General features: G+C 35.7%; 1 protein-coding gene across 1 annotated transcript in view; it reads left to right on the forward strand.

Moving 5' to 3' along the window:
- The first annotated feature begins 4,941 nt into the window (after positions 1 to 4,941).
- ALDH1A1 (aldehyde dehydrogenase 1 family member A1) overlaps positions 4,942 to 17,323 on the forward strand; it is a 37,319-nt gene continuing 24,937 nt past the window's right edge. The window contains exons 1-2 of the mRNA XM_054398247.1: positions 4,942 to 5,043; positions 14,847 to 14,951. Of these exons, the coding sequence (XP_054254222.1) occupies positions 4,954 to 5,043; positions 14,847 to 14,951 (195 nt within the window). The 5' untranslated portion in view covers positions 4,942 to 4,953. The remainder of the gene's footprint in view (positions 5,044 to 14,846; positions 14,952 to 17,323) is intronic.

Consider the following 17,323-nt stretch of genomic DNA (forward strand, 5'->3'; position numbering starts at 1 on the left):
ATGTAACAAAAGGGAAAGTTTGCATTTTCAGCTCAAATAAATAGTTATGCATCTGTCAGTTGCCTAACTGGACAAGTTCATACTTCCAAGGTTTTATAATGACTAAAGGACTGAGAGCTGTGAAGAGAGATGCATGTATTTTTGTAAAAGGAATGCCCGGATTATCAGAAATGCCTGGATTTTCAGAAATGCAGGATACTTAATATGCTGCTAAATTTGATGAGCAAAGGAATTTGCTCAATAGCATTGAAAATCTTGCCATTTCAACTTCAGTGCTTCTCAATTAGCTATCAGAAATTGTATATCTCACATGCCTTTGGACTCTCAATTTAGATGGGCAAAAATGACACAGATTTCACACTCGTTTTACTTAGTTTCTGCTTTTACTTTTAGACACTACGATAAATAATGACCACAGTTTCTGTTATATTGCTGTTAAGAGGATGTCAAAAGAAAATTTACAAAGTGAATAAAGCATTTCAGATCAAAACTCCAGTGAGTTAATGAATCTCAGTATTTTCCATTTTTAAAACATACTTTGGTGCTTCTGACGCTTACGTCTTCCACTCCTAACTTAATAGCCGTGTCTGCAGTACCAGCAGGGAATCTGTATGAATCACTGCATAATTTCCTTTCTCAGCTCTGTGTATAATCTGAGTTTGGAAGAAGCAGTTCAGCTAATCAAGTTTTTCAGAAACAGTGGTATTGTTTCAATAGCCTTTTTTAATTACAAGGTTTTAAAAAGTGGATAAATTAGTTAACATTAAAGTTCTGTCTGAGGTGAGCACAAATGATAAAATACAGCTACCAAAATGCAAAGTACAGCAGCCTATTCTGTTCATCTTCTGTTCCAGGGAACTTTTGATAACAGTGCCAGTGGAAGATGATTAACCTTCAGAATTTTAAACTATAGCAATTGTGACTTTTTGGAGTTTACTTAAGTTTTTATTTCACCTTGCAGAAACCATAATTGTTATGGAGTTTAAGGTATAATTTTGATAGATTATGAAATGCCAAAAATATGCAATTTGGAACATTCACAGACCTGTAAATGACAAAACATGAAACTAGGGAACAGCTGCTCTCTGTTTAGCTTCAATAAAATCCCTGCAGTGTCTTATATTAGAGATGTTCCAAGGCAGGTACATGCAGTCTTATCTGATCCACTTAAAGCATGTCTAGTACAAGATAATAGATTTCTTTAATGATCAAATATATGTATTTTGAAGGGCAAAGTCTGCTTTCTGTAAAAACCTGTGGACGAACCAGAACTTCATATTACTGTGATTACAAGCTCAGCATTTTACAAAGAGTAAGTCACCTGTCCCCTATTGAAGAATGAAGACAGACTGTGGGAACTGGGAAAATAGTTTGGCAGTCATTCAAAAAAGAAAAAGACTGTTTTGTTAAAAGACACACTTGTGCCTGCTTCTGGGCAAAAATATCCAAGTACTTTCTGGCCTTTGGAAAAGTCAAAGTCATTTCTGGATAAAAGATATAAATCGTTTGCTATTAAATGCTGGAAGAAAAAGTCCTATAACAAATGCGTGTCATTCAGACTACATCAGGCCAGCATACACTTAGCATAAAAATATCACATGTAATCATAAACCTTCCAGTCAAGCAACTTCCTTTGCATCAAATGCCGTTTCAGCTTCTTAAGAGTTTTGAAGGCACTGATAGGACTTTGGCAAGGTGATATAAGATCTGCAGGGCTTTCCTGGACTGACATTTCAGGGCAGCTAGGAAAGGCCAGGACATATCAGATAGCACTAGTATCATTTCTAGGGAAGATAATCCAATTACAGGCTGCTTCTGGCTGATACTTCTAGCACTCTGATTTCATTAGTTGGAGTGCCAGCTAGCCCAACCAAAATCTCTGCTTCTATGTGCTGATGGATATAAATTGTATCTCTTATAATGAATATTTGGCTACAGTGAATTTCAAGAATATCATCCAAATAGTTTGCCTACTTAGACTTTAATGAATCCAGTAAAAAAAGTAACCCCTAACAACACTTGGTGGATATCCCACTCTATGATCACATCCTAGGAGAAAATTTACTTATACTCTGGAATGCTGTGTTTGGTTAGTTATTAATTTCTCTATAAACTTTGTGAAGAAACACATGGACAAATGATTTACAGGTTCTTCCAGCACAGAACTTGCATTTAAGTTGCTGACATAGAATGACAAAAGTCAGACCTAAAGTTCATGGAGCCCTTGATCTTGTGTTACACCACCACCAATGACATAAAGCAAGATGTTTCATAGCTTAATTACAACTTGCATGGTGAACCACTACTTTTTGTCTGCTCCTTGTGATTGCATATAGGGGCTTAAACTGGGAGAAATGTTATACATTAAAGCACAGAAAGCACCATCATTTAGTCACATCTTCTATCATGTAGCTCTTTGAGGTATGGAGTGGTTAAGATTTGTTCATTCCTTAATGGTGAAAAGATGAAAACAAGTAACAATAAAATTGTTTACTAAAAAAAAAAAAAAAAGGAAAAAACCAAAACAGTTAGAATATAACATTTCCCAAGAAAATAGTAACAACAAAATTATATAAACTTTCATGTGCAATACCTGTAATATCCAAGTGTTGTGTAATCCACTGCAGTTATAGTGCTTGAAGTGTACATCTTCATGTAAAATTATTATTTAGGTAAAATGTATAACAGTGGTGATGCAGGATAGGGAAAAAAAGACACTGAATGAAAGTAGCAGGAAGCTGTGAAAAAGAAGAACATGGGATATGAGAAAAAAGAAATAATTTCTACACTAGGTTTAAAGAAATCCTAGGCTGAAGGCACATAACAGTTATTGGATGGGAGATGATTGGGGTAGTCATCAACAGTTAGCCAAAACAATAGAATTTCCTGGAAAAGGGGAGAAGAGTCAGACGGTCATAGATAGGATAACATAGAGAAGTTAAAGGAATTATTGACATTAAAGGTAATGCTTGAAGCAAATCCCAGCAGATGGGGCCTGATGATAGTTCAAACAAGCTGGTCAAGATAACACGTATCTTTTTAAAAGGTGAGGCCTTTTTAACAATACACAAGGTTTTCAGAGAAAAAAGAGGATTTAAAAGAAAACTGGTAGTGAAGGTGATTTATGCAATCCAAGAGGGAAGGAGGTTAACAGAAAGGAAAAAAAAAAAAGATGGTAAAGTGTAAGTTAAAAGAATGAATGGTGTTGAAAATAAAACATTGATTACCAATATGTTTGGAGAAGTTGAAACTTTTCACACAGCATAATGTCTCTAAAGCTTGTTTAAACAGATATCAGGCTGTCCTTACACACTTGGGAAGTGGATAAATGCTGTGATTTTCCAAAGCAATTATTATAATTCACTTCCAGCTTAATAATTAAAAAAAAAACGCAACAACAACAACAAAATGTCAAGAAGGACACCTAAATATGAGACTGTATTTAGGACACTCCTGCTTGCTGAAACAGAAGAGATGAGATATATATCCAAAAGGAAGTAACTGAGGTGGTAACCTTGGATATTATGGTGTTAAAGCATTCATGTGACAGTGTGAAAGCCTGACTCTTGTTAAAGTTCACCTAGCTTTTTACATCTCACTGAAAGATGGCTATTCTGAGAAGAGAATTCTCTCTTATCTAGAAATTACTTGGAATTCTCTAAAGGCCAGTAACTCTTGCTCCAACTATATGTCTAAACACAAAACCCATCAACAACAATTACAGCATGTTCAATTATAGCATACTCAGAAAGTATGTTGCCTATAACTAATGCATTTTTAGATAAACCTCATTATATGTCCTCTATCATGCATTAGTTAAAACCAGGAAAGTCTCTATTGCTAGATGGTTTAGATGATGCTTGAAACATGAATTAACTGAGTTCAGTGAGTTTTTCAGGTACATCTGTAACCTCGATGGAAGCAATAGTGTCCTTTCTCTTTATTCCTATGGCGCAAATCGATTCTGCATATACTAGTAGCTTCACATGTAAAAACAAATGCTAATGCAGCCTCAGTTTGTTCTGTGATAATGTTTATCAAAAATGTAGGACTTAATGAAGAAAGGTAAAATGATTTGCCATTTTTAGGGGTATGTTTCCCACTGAACAATCAGAACTGGACATACATGTACCAGGGAGTTTCACCTCAGGTAGAAAAGCTCTGTCTGCTAAATAATCCATTTTGAAAGGCTGAAACTAAGAGTTTCTGAAGGCCACTGTAGAAAAAATTTTGTGCTTAAAAATGTGCTACCTGGAAGAAAATAACAAGCATGTCTGGTTCCTCTCACAGGGTATTTTTCTTCTGGATCAATCAGGTTTATCCTACCTTCACATTTCCTGAAAATGTGAAGGATTTTGTATCACCATAGTCACCCTTTATCCCTGTGATCTACAAAGCAAGTATTAATTACAGGAACTATACTGTACTCTCTATATATTAAAGCGTAACCTGAGTTTGCTTGTATTTTAGTGAGTAATTTCCAGCTCTTGGAATTATTCTCACCAAGTCTTTATTGAGAAAGGCTTAATTTGTTTCCGTAGCTAATAAGTCTGTCTTTACCTTCAGATCTGCCTTTGAGTACGTGAATAACTTGAAATCCGGGGACCTGCCTGCTGAGAGAAAGCAATTTTAGGGGTAAGATGAGGAGGTCTTGAACTATGTTCCACAGTACAGAATTTATAGTGTCTGGATAAGCAGATTGCTTCAGCAGCATTTGCTTTGTCTGTGTCTCAACTCGGTGAAAGGCTGTTGCTTTTGGTCTTAAAAATAAGCAGCGTCATTTTCTCTTTGCAAGGAATGCTTTCATCCAATCATATTCCTGTATGCAAATATGCTATAGCTGGTGCAAATACAGAAGCACAAATAAAGCTAGGAGCTCAGTAAGGACAAAAATCACTGCACTTCCCTTCTACCTCATTTCACCTGTGTTTCAGGAACTCCTCAACTGAAAATATGAAGAAGCAAGGTTCAGAGAGCAGCCCTGCTCCAGTTTTGCCAGCGCTGCCAGAACCACTCAAAGATCTGAAAATTAAGTACACCAAGGTGAGCGGCATTTATGTTTCTTAATTTTTCTTATGCATTCAGCTCAGGCAGTAGGATGTGCACATTTTAATCTCAGATGAACCATGGAGCAACTGTAAATCAGTGCTTAAAATGTTTGTTCTGAACTCTTCCTGATATTATACATATTAACAATAAATGTTCAGTGATCCTTTTAACCCAGGTATATCAGGTGATGTGCAAGTGTGATTGAATCATTTCGTATTTCACTTGGGGTGGGGGTTGTATTTCTCCTGAAACAAGCTTTCTGAAGTGATAAGTTTTCAGAAAGTACAAATGGAGTGAAGAAGTAACATTTTCTTTCACTGTTCAGAAAAGCAAGAATGAATTAAAATGTTAACAATTGCAATATGTTACAATCAACCTTACATAATAATACCAAATAGGTCCCTGTGGAAAAGAATATGTGAAAATGAAACTAAAATAAAACTAATTCTACTACTCACATGTTTTTCTTAGATAATTGTTTTTCAGCTTAAACAAGTATCAATAAAGCAGATAGAGTCTACCAATTACTCAGTATTACCACAAATTTTTTTGTAATAGCAAATCCTTTCCATATGCAGTTAGAAATACACAGATAAAGAAGGTCTTAATCCAGACTTGTATTCCCAGTGTTTTGCCTGTTTTATGTCATAGTACACAGATACCTGCAAGAACTTTGAACAAACTATTGGCACAAAATATTGAAACACTGACCTCTGAAACATTCAGGTAGAACAATTGATCAGAAAGGACTTCTTCTGTTTACAGACTCCTTTGTTACTGTTAATTTTTTATCTTATTATTTTTATAACGGAAATAACTTTTATCTTCTAGAACCACTTATTTTCAAAAACAAAAAAAAAAAAAGCCAACCCAGTTCAGTAATTGCCTGTAGTAGACCTTTTAACTTCCATTCTATTTTTTTAATGGAAAAAAACCTAACCAGATTTCAGAGCATGTCTTTCTGAACTAAATCACACAGAACCAGGCTTTGTAAATACTTAGCAGGCTACAAAAGCTGGTGGTTCTCCCGTATGATAATTCTCTAATACTCTTCCTCTCAATACAAAAATTTTTTTTTTTTTCTCCAAAGGAAAACATCTAATAGGAGCAAAACGCCAGCTCAGAAATCTAGCGTAACTGAATATGCAAGAAATAAATTCCTGTAAACATTTCTATACCTCTAAAATATTTAATTTGCAAACACCTAATCCTCTAATATGGAAAGCAACCACAAGACAGCCAGCATGGGTGAAATGCTTGTTGTATACAGTTAAGGAGAGTGTTACATAGCAAATGTGTGTTTCTTTTGCCTAGATAAAAAGTATCATTTACTTCAACACTTCATGTAATATGTAACTGTAGAACTACAATGCACTCGTTTGTAAAAGTGTGTACCCACAAGTGATCAAATCCAAAACGCCCTTGCAGAAGCTTTAATTTTGCATTGCTTTCCTCTTCTCCTCAAATACCAAAAAGGATTGTCTGAAAGCCGCAGAGTGTGCTGAGGAACAAGGAGACAGGATAATATAAACTTCATCCCATACCCAGCAATCATCACACAATTTAATAAAGCCTTTCCGTGTTTGCCTTCTTACCCATCCTGCTCCTCTTCTGTCCTGTACGAGTCAGAATGTGGGGTGGGGGATTACTTTGACTAGTTACATTGGAGGGATCCAGATGATGGAAGCATTAATTACTGCTGATGCATTAACCTTTCTATTCAAAGCGCATCAGACATCATCAGATCCCTCAGAAACGGAGACAGAATTTTCCCTTCTACCATGACATAGTATCAACATGACCTGAATAAAGGTCTGCAGGAGATGTTCCAAGAATTCTCCTCTTTACTTATCAGTCATTTACAGAGATCATGTAACTAAATGTTTCAATAAGTTTGAAAAAGGATCAATAAGTTTGAAAAAGGATCAATAAGTTTGAATAGATACATTTCAGATTATGTCTTTCACGTGAAAGAATTTGAATTTCAATAATTAAATTGAATGCATTTTAAATAGTTATATTGGCTTGGGTGTTGAACCACAAAGTAATCTGGAATTTATTTCATATCTGAATCTCCTTTAAAGATATTCCAATAAACTGAATTAGCTTTGGTAAGTGGGTAAAAATTTACTATTAAATATTTTACTTAGTTGACACTGAGGAATTAAACAATAATTGTTTGACAAATGATTTCTTTTGTGGTGCTTTTGCCTAAACTAAGCCCTGTAGTGTTCCTTTAATCAGAGAAACTCAGATTAGTTAATTATTAGGTTGTCAAATTACTCAAGGGGGAGAATATAGCAGCAAATTCTCTCACTAGGCTGCATTGTGAGAAAGTGTGAAATAGTAAGCCACTTTGAGTGGAGGAAATTATAGCTGGGTACCACATAAGTTGCAGCCTCTATTTTCACAAAGGTGAGGTGAAAAAAACACAAAAATATAATTAGTATATCTAAGCTATAATGATATATTACAGAAATATAGTCCTTTTTAAGATCAGCTGTCTTTGTAGATACAAAGTCATCTGACAAATCATAAAGTTTAAACAAGCAATGCATAGAATGTGTGTATTCTTTTATTATTAGTTCATTGCAGCAGTAAAATGTAATTCTGATATCAAAAATTGCATACAATTCTATGGAGGTATAAAAATTTACTCCAAATATTAACCATGTATCAACTTCTAGTAAGGAAAAACATTTGGGAGAAAGAAGAAAAAAAATTATTTCATATCAGTTTCAGTTTTTAGTAGTTTCATAAGGCGATGACATAATGTATTTCAGCAGAGCTGTGGCGTGTTCCTTAGACAAAGCAGTCCAGAGCCAAATACTTTCTCTCCTCATGCAGCACAGGCACAAATGCTGCAGTTCCCATCTAAGCAGACACTTTATAAAATGAAGTCATGGTCCTCTCAAAATACTCAAGAACTGAAGGAAAAGGAAAGGGGAAAAAACCCCACCACCAACAACAAAAAAAACACTCCAAACCACTGGAATGACAGGATGACAGGTAAAAAGCTGGTCTTCTCTCCTCATTCTTTGCTCAGTCCATTTGAGTGATGAAATCAACTGTCTAAACTTTACTGTAGTCTTGCAGGTAACTTTAACACCAAACAGAGATTAGTATCAGATTATCTTAATTGAAAACAGTCATTTCAGAGAAACATGATTTTATTGAACATTAACACTTAGAAATAGAGCCAGTCAAGATATTTTTGACATGCAATAGCTTGTTGCCTGGGCTCTACTTTAAATTCTAAGATTTAGCCATTGTACAGTCTCACCTACAAGAAATGCATATTTCAGGTCTAGTGCAAATATGTCTGAAAATCATTAATTCTTTAGGCTGTTGAAACAAGAACCATCTTCTCTCCTAAAAATATTAGTGATATGCCAGTTAGAAAATTCCTGCAACAACATTTCTAAATTTTTGCAAAGCAATTTTTCAGGCCTAAACCTTATAGGCCCCTTGCACAACACATGCTATACACTCAGATGGGTAGGTCTTTTGCATTTATGTCTGACAAAGCAGCAAGTAGAAAAAATCTACCAGTGGAGTTCTGACAGACAAAATAAGATGGTTTGGGTTGGTTGGTTTTGTTTATTTGCTCAGTTTTTGGGTTTTTTTGGGTTTTTTTTTCTGTGTTTGGTTTTATTTTTTTTTCATCAGGACAAGTGAGTTGCCAGACAGTCATGTTGGCTAATATTTCAGTGATGCCTGGATTTATATATCCATATCCTGCTTGTTTGCAGTATACACTCCACAGCATTAAACAAACATGGATGCATGTATTTTTTGAGTGAGGCTGCCTGCAATTTATATAATACCATCTACACGTGGAGTTTTTATTTCTTCCTTCTCTTTCACACTTTCATATGCAAGACTGCTATCTAGTTATGAAAGACGTTATGACAGTCTGATTTATAGAGCCATGATGGTGTTAGAAATATCAATAAGAAAGATATTCTAAACTAATACTGTGGGTGATACTGCTTGGTGCAATAAATTTACTATTTAAACAAACACTTTTAAAACTTCCAAAAATGGTATGTTTTGCAATTATTCTTCTCACAGACAGATAGGAATTTGGCAAACTGTAACATCCTAACAGTGTTATGTTAATATTTATGTTTTACTTTGTCTCTTTTCTTGGCAGTGCAGCAAGTTGCTGAAGATGGGTTGTGGGTCTTTTTTTTTTTTTTTCTGTATTAACTGTTTAACTGCTGTGTTTGCCCTTTCATAATAGTCAGAATTCTGTGTGGATTTTCCTGTAATCAAATTAATAACATATCTGCAATTTCCAGAGACTTACACATTTATTTCCATGACAGCTTTTGTTAAATCAACACTTTCATGATAAGTCCTAATGGACAGAGGGAACAATGATACCCTGTATATGGTGACCACATAGAAACAGGCAGAAACATACGTGAATATATTAATAGCAAATCGTTACCACATCCATGTAAAGATTTAGGTTTGTGTTTGGTTTTTTTTTTATCTTGATAGTTAATACCAAACAATTCATCAATTATTAAGGACCACTAAGACAATTAGTGTAAAGATTCTCAATACTACCTAAAAAATCTGTTCCCTGCAAGATGTCACTTTTTCTTAACATATGTGGTTGTGGTGGTAGAGTTTAAATTCCAGGTCTGTTTGACAAAAGGTCTTTATCATTCAATTTCAGTGTCTTGACTTTGGCCTGCCCTGAGTCAACCATTATTTGTTTTGATTTTCCTGCCTCAAAGTATTTTGTACTTTTCTATTTTATTTTTTCTGCTACTCTGAGCAAAAATAGTGCAGCCTTCAACCTGATGGAGAAGAAAATAGTATCACATTTTTTCTGTTAGTTATTCTCGTATCTAACTTCAAGTGAATAAAGGTGGGATGAGATACCATGGCCCTAAAGATAGGCATACTTTGAAACAAAGTACTTCGTATAGTCAGTCAGACCTTGCTATGGTCTCAGTGATGAGCATGATCAAGATCTCTCATGCATGTCAGCAATGCAGCAGCACTGGGAGAGAGTGAAGAGTGAGGGCACCAACTCAACAGCATCAGAAAGATGCGCTCAGGCACCTGTAGAGCGGCTTAGAGTGGCAACCCCATTTCAGTACTGACCAAACTCAGAGACTGCAGAGATGATTAGACAGAGTATGATAGATACTGTTAACACTGAACTGTATATAAAATACCATGTTCACATTAAAGAACAAACTGTACAACACCTGGTAGGAATATAGCTCTTTTCCATACCATGTATCAGATCTTTCTAATGAAGTTTTCCTTTCGTTTCAAGGCTAATTTATAGTCAGAAAAATAAAATGATCCTGCTTTCACAATTTTACTAGCAGTAGCACAGAGACTGAAGGCTCTAGGGTAACACAGGTCTTGTGAACCTATGGGTAAGGCCCAGGTTCTATTTTGAATTTGTGAACAGAGAAAAATACCTCATATTTCTCTGAGAGATCCTTAGCTTTCACTCTGGTTGTCCATTAAATTTTCACATCTGTATAATATCACGTAGCTTCTCAGTAATTATAACTAAAGTAGATATTTATACAGAATTTTTTTTTCTGTCACTTAGCAATTGCTGAATCAATTCACTTTGTATCATATCTGATATGGCAGAATAGAAAAGTCAGAACTATTGTAGTTCTTTTAACAATGCTATAAAGAACATATTTTAAATGGTCACATTTACTCTTTTAGGGTTGTGTATGATGTCATATTTTCACTACAAAATTAAAAAAATATTGATTTATCATGAACAATTACAGTGGCTTATTTCCTTGTTCATTTGCCTGGTTGTTTTAACAGAAAAGTACCCAATTTCTACAAATTTCATCAACAGTGTTATCAATATTCAGTAATAAAATACCTAGAGAGATGCAAAACTGCTCAATTCTGAAGCCTCTTCGGACGTTGTTTTAAGGGATCTATAGCACAACTAAATTAGCACACCAGAGCCTGAAGAAGAAGAAAAGTGCCATATCAAATAGGAAAAAAAAAAAAAAAATAAAAGTAAAGCAGACATGGGGGGGGGTGGGTGGAAATTTTGTCTTGTCTTTGGAGAAAGTATTCACTGATGTCATTTAGACTTTTTAAGGCTTTCAAATGTTTAGCAAAAATGATTAGCTAAGAATCATCTCACCAAAGCCTGAAGTCATGCAAACAAGTAGCTTCACCCTTCAAAAGCAGGAATTGCAGTATGTGCTGAACACCATTTGAATTCTTGGTGTTTTGCAGAGAAACTTTCAGGTCGGTAAGGGAGAGAAAAGAGTCCCCCATGCACTTGACCATCAGCTGTAATCCTACCAAGCAATAAGAGAGTATGTGCTGTCAGCACCCATATTTGCTATATATTTGTATGATTATATTCACACACTGAGTGCAGGCTTACACTTTTGGCACTTAAGGTATAACTACTGGGAAATAACAGTATTATGGTAAGCCGATCGAGATCCTACAAATAGTCCTTTCAAAGGAGGGTGTCTTAGTTTTGAACCATGATCTGCCCAGGGCAAAAGATACTTTACCTATTCCCAAGCAGTAAAATAAAAATGCTCCACACTTGATTGGAAGTTTAAATGGACATTCTATTTACAAATATATACAAAAGGCATTCAGGTAAAAGGAATACATTCACAGATTAGACTCAGTTCTTCACCTGGGTCTACCAGGCCAAACCTTTCCAGAGCCTTCCAAAAACCTCCACCCAGCTCAACCTCATCAGGCCCAAGAGCAGGCCAAATGCACTGGACCCAGGCCTACCACAGGCTTCAACAGGCCCAGTGGTGTAGCTGAAAATTTGCTGCCAGCCAGGAGAAAGCTTCTTCCCCACAAAAGATAACGGTGTGCTCCAAGACGGAGAGAAGAAAGAGAGCTTTGGCTATACACTTCCTTAAATAGAGAAATACAGGAAAATGAAATATAATAACAGATTAGAATATTCTGGGATGAACTGTCCATCCCCCTGGGACTCTCTAGCCTCTGAAGGACTTTTCTTTGTGGTTATACCAATTAAGTTTTGGTTTCCCTTAGCCTACAACAGAAGGGTAGGAACCAGCTTTGAAAACTTTGACCAGCAGTGCTACTCCCTCCCATATATTTTGAAATAGGACCTATTGAGTTGTATAGGGTTGTATGTGTAGCTGCTGTCACATGCACCTGCTGCCCATGAGCTACCCCTGAAAATCCTTTCATTCTCAGATCTTAGGCATTTTAATATAGCCAGTGCAAACATTTTCATATATGCCAATTCAGTCTGCAAGGTTAGCTTCTTTCTTTTTAAGATTAGGACATGTAGAAAAACAGTAACTAAAAAGATAGGTGTTTATGATGTCATTAATAAAACAATTCATAGAATCATCTGAATTGGAAAAGACCTTTAAGATCATCAAGACCAACCATTATCTAACTACATGAAGTCTGGTGCTAAATCATGTTCCTTAGTACCACTTCTATGAATCCTTTCAACACTTCCAGGGATGGGGATTAAACAACCTCTCTGGGTAGCATATTACAGTGTTTCATACCTCTTTCAGTGAAGAAGTTACTTCTAATATCCAATCTAAAATTCCTCTGGCACAACTTGATGCAATTTCCTCTAATCCTATCACATGTTAGGTGAAGAGATTGACACCCACCTTGTACAGCCTCCTTTTGGGTAGTTATAAAGAGTGATAAGGTTTTCCCTCCATCTCCTTTCCTCCAGACTAAAAAAACTCAGTTCCCTCTGTCACCCCTCATAAGACTTAATTTCCAGACTATTCACCAGTTTCCTTGCCCTTCTTTGGATCTGATTCAGCATCTCAGTGTCTGTGAGGGCCTCAAAACCAAACACAGTGCTTACAATGTGGCCTCACCCATGTTAAGTACAGAGGGACAATCCTGGAAAAACTCCTGGTTCTGCTATCCACACTATTTGGGGTACAGTTCAAGATGCTGTTTGCCACCTGAGCATGCTGGTGGCTCACGTTCAGCTGCCTGGTAATCAACATCCCCAGGTCTTTCTCTGCTAGGCAGCTTTCCAGTCACTCAGCCCCAAACCTTCAGTATTGCGTGAGGTTCTTGTGATGCAAGTACAGAACCCAATGTTTGGCCTTCTTGAATCTCGTACAAGTGGCCTCAGATCATCAATCCAGCTTGTACGGATTCCTCTATTAGAGTCTTCCTACTCTCAGACAGATCAGCACACCTGTTTAACTTGGTGCCATCTGCAAACTTACTGAGAGTGCACTCAATCCCCTCATCCAGATCATTGATAAAAATATCAAAGAGAATGGGCCCCAAATACTGAGCCCTGGTGAACAACACTTGTGATCAGGTGCCAGATGGATTTAATTCCATTCACCAGCACTCTTTGGGCCTGGCCAGCTGCGAGCAGACGACTTCTCCAGGAGGATGCTGTGGGAAACAGTGTCAAATGCTGTACTAAAGTCCATATAAACAACATCTGCAGCCTTTCCCTCATCCATTAAGCCCATCGCTTTGCCATAGAAGGAGATCTTATTTGTTCAACAGGGCCTGGTGTTGATTGGGCTCTGTCATCTGGTTGCCCTTCATGTGCTGCATAGCAATATTCAAGATGATCTGCTCCATGGCATTCCCTGACACCAAGGTTAAATTGATAGGTCTCAAACTTCTCCTTCCAGCCTTTCCTGTAGATGGGTGTCACATTTGCCATCGCCAGTCATCTGGGATCTTCCCCATTATCCAGGAGTGCTGGTAAATGACAGAAAGTGGCTCAGTGACGAGTCTTTTATTCAATTCATTATTATATATGAGAGAGGGCTTTTCTCCCAGTGTGTGCTGCTTAGTTTTTTAGCAGAGCGTATCTGTGAAAAACACCAACTACAAGCAGAATTTAGACTTTTTCAAAAGTTGCTAACAATTTACTAGTTTACTTCTGGTGAACACATCACTCATTTCTTCTTCACTAATGACTCCTTTATTTATTTAATGAAACAAATACTGCTTTTTCTGTAAAAGACTAAGAGCATTACATTTCTGCTTTTAAATTTTGATTAGGATCACATTCAATGAGGCACCAATTTACAAAGAGCAGCCTGAAAGGGAATCTAATCAATGCTCAGCAATCAGCTCAAATCACAAAGTGAAAGGATTTTACTGAAAAGTAAAAAACCCCTTCCTTAATCTCTAATTATTTTTTCCTGTAACATGAAGGTAGAGAGGTATACTCACATGCTTTTTTACTCTGCTTGTCTTTCTTTGTTTCATTCAGTTGACTGTGGTGGCGAATTTTTTGGTCTTGACATTAATTTTACAAAAATATGCTACTGGCTTTGGGATTTTCTTTTTTGGCAGGCAACAATGAAGTGATACTGAAGCAAAACTAAATAAAATGTTGTTCTTTAAGATACTGTATGTACTAAACCCAAGGTTTGCGTTTACCTCTGTCCTGGGAAGTAACAGAAAGACACTCGATCATTACCAACCCTGTGAATATAGGATACTTAAGTTTTAGGTAATTCATTTAGGACTGTACTTCCTTTATACATCACAGACTTTAGCTGGAGAGAGGAAGAACTACTTTATAACAGTAACTTTTTTTTTATATGAAAGAAAGTGAAAATATAGTCTAGAAAGAAGATGTCATGTTGAAAGAAAATGTCTCTCCAGAGGAAGTTGTGTGCATATGTGACTACCCATCTCTTCAGAATAATGTAGAAACAGCTATTCGGTTTTTATTCAGGTGCCTATCAATCAGACAGGTAATAGATAACTGCATATATGTTACTAATATTGTTGTATTATTTCTTCTTCTTCAGATATTTATAAACAATGAGTGGCATGATTCCATCAGTGGCAAAAAATTTGAAGTTTTGAACCCTGCAAATGAAGAGAAAATCTGTGAAGTTGAAGAAGGTGACAAGGTAGGGTTTTCTTTCTTGCTCTTAATCCTAGCTGTAAATTCAGCTGTGTGTCTTAAAAAGGAAGGAAATTGTCTCTCTGTGTTGATGGAAACCTTCAGAGATGTACCTGCTTCATCCTGTATTCTTTATTCTGTAAATATAATTCATAGCTTTTTTATGAAACCTTAATATTATTTGTAAACAGACACTGAAAAAAAATGCATTATTCTTGGGATCTTGCTCATACAATTCAAGTTCTGAAGAAATGTTTTATGGGTTTGTATTTTTTGTTGTTTTATTTTTGTTATCTTTGATCAGCAACATCTAATAAATTAATTGTCTTTTTTTTCATGGATGTTCTGTCTTTTCCCACACAAACTTGGAGAAGATAGTCATTGCCATCAGCATTTTTAACTACGAATAAGTCTTCCCACTATTGTCCCCTTCAAATGTTTGGTTTTGTGAAAAAAATATTGGAACATAGAACTAAAATCAACTCTGCACATATCTAGCTTTTGATAATTTTGTGTAACTAATGATGAGTTTTTCTGTATGTAGTGCTCAGCGTCACTAACATTCAGACTTGTTTTGTCCTCAGCCAAAGAATTTAATAAACGTTTTGTTAATTTCAGTTCTAGTATCCCACTAGAACCACATGTGCTTTTGACAGAAAATAAACTCCTCTCTGTTCAGTCTTTAAGAAACAAATTGCATTGCAGATCAAGTTGGCCTGATATTTGATCATACTCAAACTAAATTACTCATGACCTGCAACTGTTCACTTTACCATTCAGAATTTTAGAGACTGTCATTCCTTACAAACAATCTAACAACTCATTAAATAAAGAGATAATACTGTTCAACACACAGGTTTGCTTTCTCTCCAATAATTTTGCAAACTAATGTGTAACGACAACTGTTATTAACTAAATTGCCAAGTGAAACGTACAAATTTAGTAAATTACACAGTCATTGTGAACCCAATATACTGGAGCCTAGTCTGTAGATAATGAGCCAAGAGATGTTAGGAATTTAATTTGTTTGTACAATAGGGCTGAAAAATGGCTATACACTGCATTTCAGTGCTATTTAAAAAAAAAAAAAAGATTAAAAAGCACAGACGTGTGTGGGTGGGAACAGATTTTCCTTTCGGTTTCATGGCTCTTTTATGTTACATTTGCTAATCTCAAACACCCCTAGATATAATAAAGCAGATCTACAAATGGTTAGTGTCATATAAAGTAAGCGTACTTCTGTAAAAAGTCTACACTAGCTCTGAAAGAAGCTAACCATATTTATATTAGTGCTTTATATTTATGTACCAAAATTAAATTTCATATAGTTGATGAAAATATTTTTTCTTACTTTTCATTCACAGACCTATACTAGTTTTATATTTTCTTTTCTTGGTTATAATTATTTCTGCATATACAGTAGAAAGAACACACGACACTGTATTTAGCTTTAATTTACATCATTCACACAAGTACAACTTATGCTTTCCCCTTTCCCAGTAAAGACCAAGGTATATCCCTCAAGTCATATTGTAGAATATTTATGATAGAAAGACAAGAGAAAAATGAAATAGAATTAATTAAATATTTATTGAATTAAATGTTCTGGGCCACAGAATATTGATGACACTTTTGAAAACATTCTGACAGATTCTGAAGAAAAGCAATTCTTCTTAATCTGATACATTTAGCTACCCAATGTAGGGGAGTCAGTATTACCCTATAGTAATGACTGTGCTGTTTGTGTAAATCCTTCCTATTGTTTTCCCAAAGTTCCTGGAAAGAACTTTGGGAAGTTCTGTGGGTCTCCTGCCTGGCAGGACTGTGCTGAGCTTTCCAAGCCACGTAGCAGCCCCACCCCTGACTTCTAGAAATTAGTTGTAGCTTACCAACCTCAGTTAAAGATTCGAGAACTGGTTCACATTTAGAACAATTAATTTTGATGTTGTCTTAGTAAATTTGTTGAGTTAGTCAACCTTTTTCAAGAACTGTGAAATATAGGAGAAATACAGGCACTAAAAGCCTCTTCTCCAGAGAGTTTTAATTGTATTTTTCTAATATTCTGGAACAACCTTACACAGAAAAAAAAATATGTATATGATTCAGTGTAGATTTTCCTGCTATATCACAGTCCAAATGAGAAATAATAAATTATGCTGTATAAAAAGTATTAATGGAGTGATAAATCAGATTGTTTCATGTGTGAACAATACTCAGACCTCACAATATTTAGTCTACGCATTTTAAACTTGGCCAGGTAGTCAACTGGTAAAACCATTTCCAATAAAAACATTCCTTAAAACTTTCAAAACCAAATACATTGATTTGTATTCCTCAATAATAATTGGTGTTCATTTATGCAAAATTCTAAAGTATAGG

Source organism: Indicator indicator, chromosome Z (assembly GCF_027791375.1).
Source record: "Indicator indicator isolate 239-I01 chromosome Z, UM_Iind_1.1, whole genome shotgun sequence".
Lineage (NCBI taxonomy): Eukaryota > Metazoa > Chordata > Aves > Piciformes > Indicatoridae > Indicator > Indicator indicator.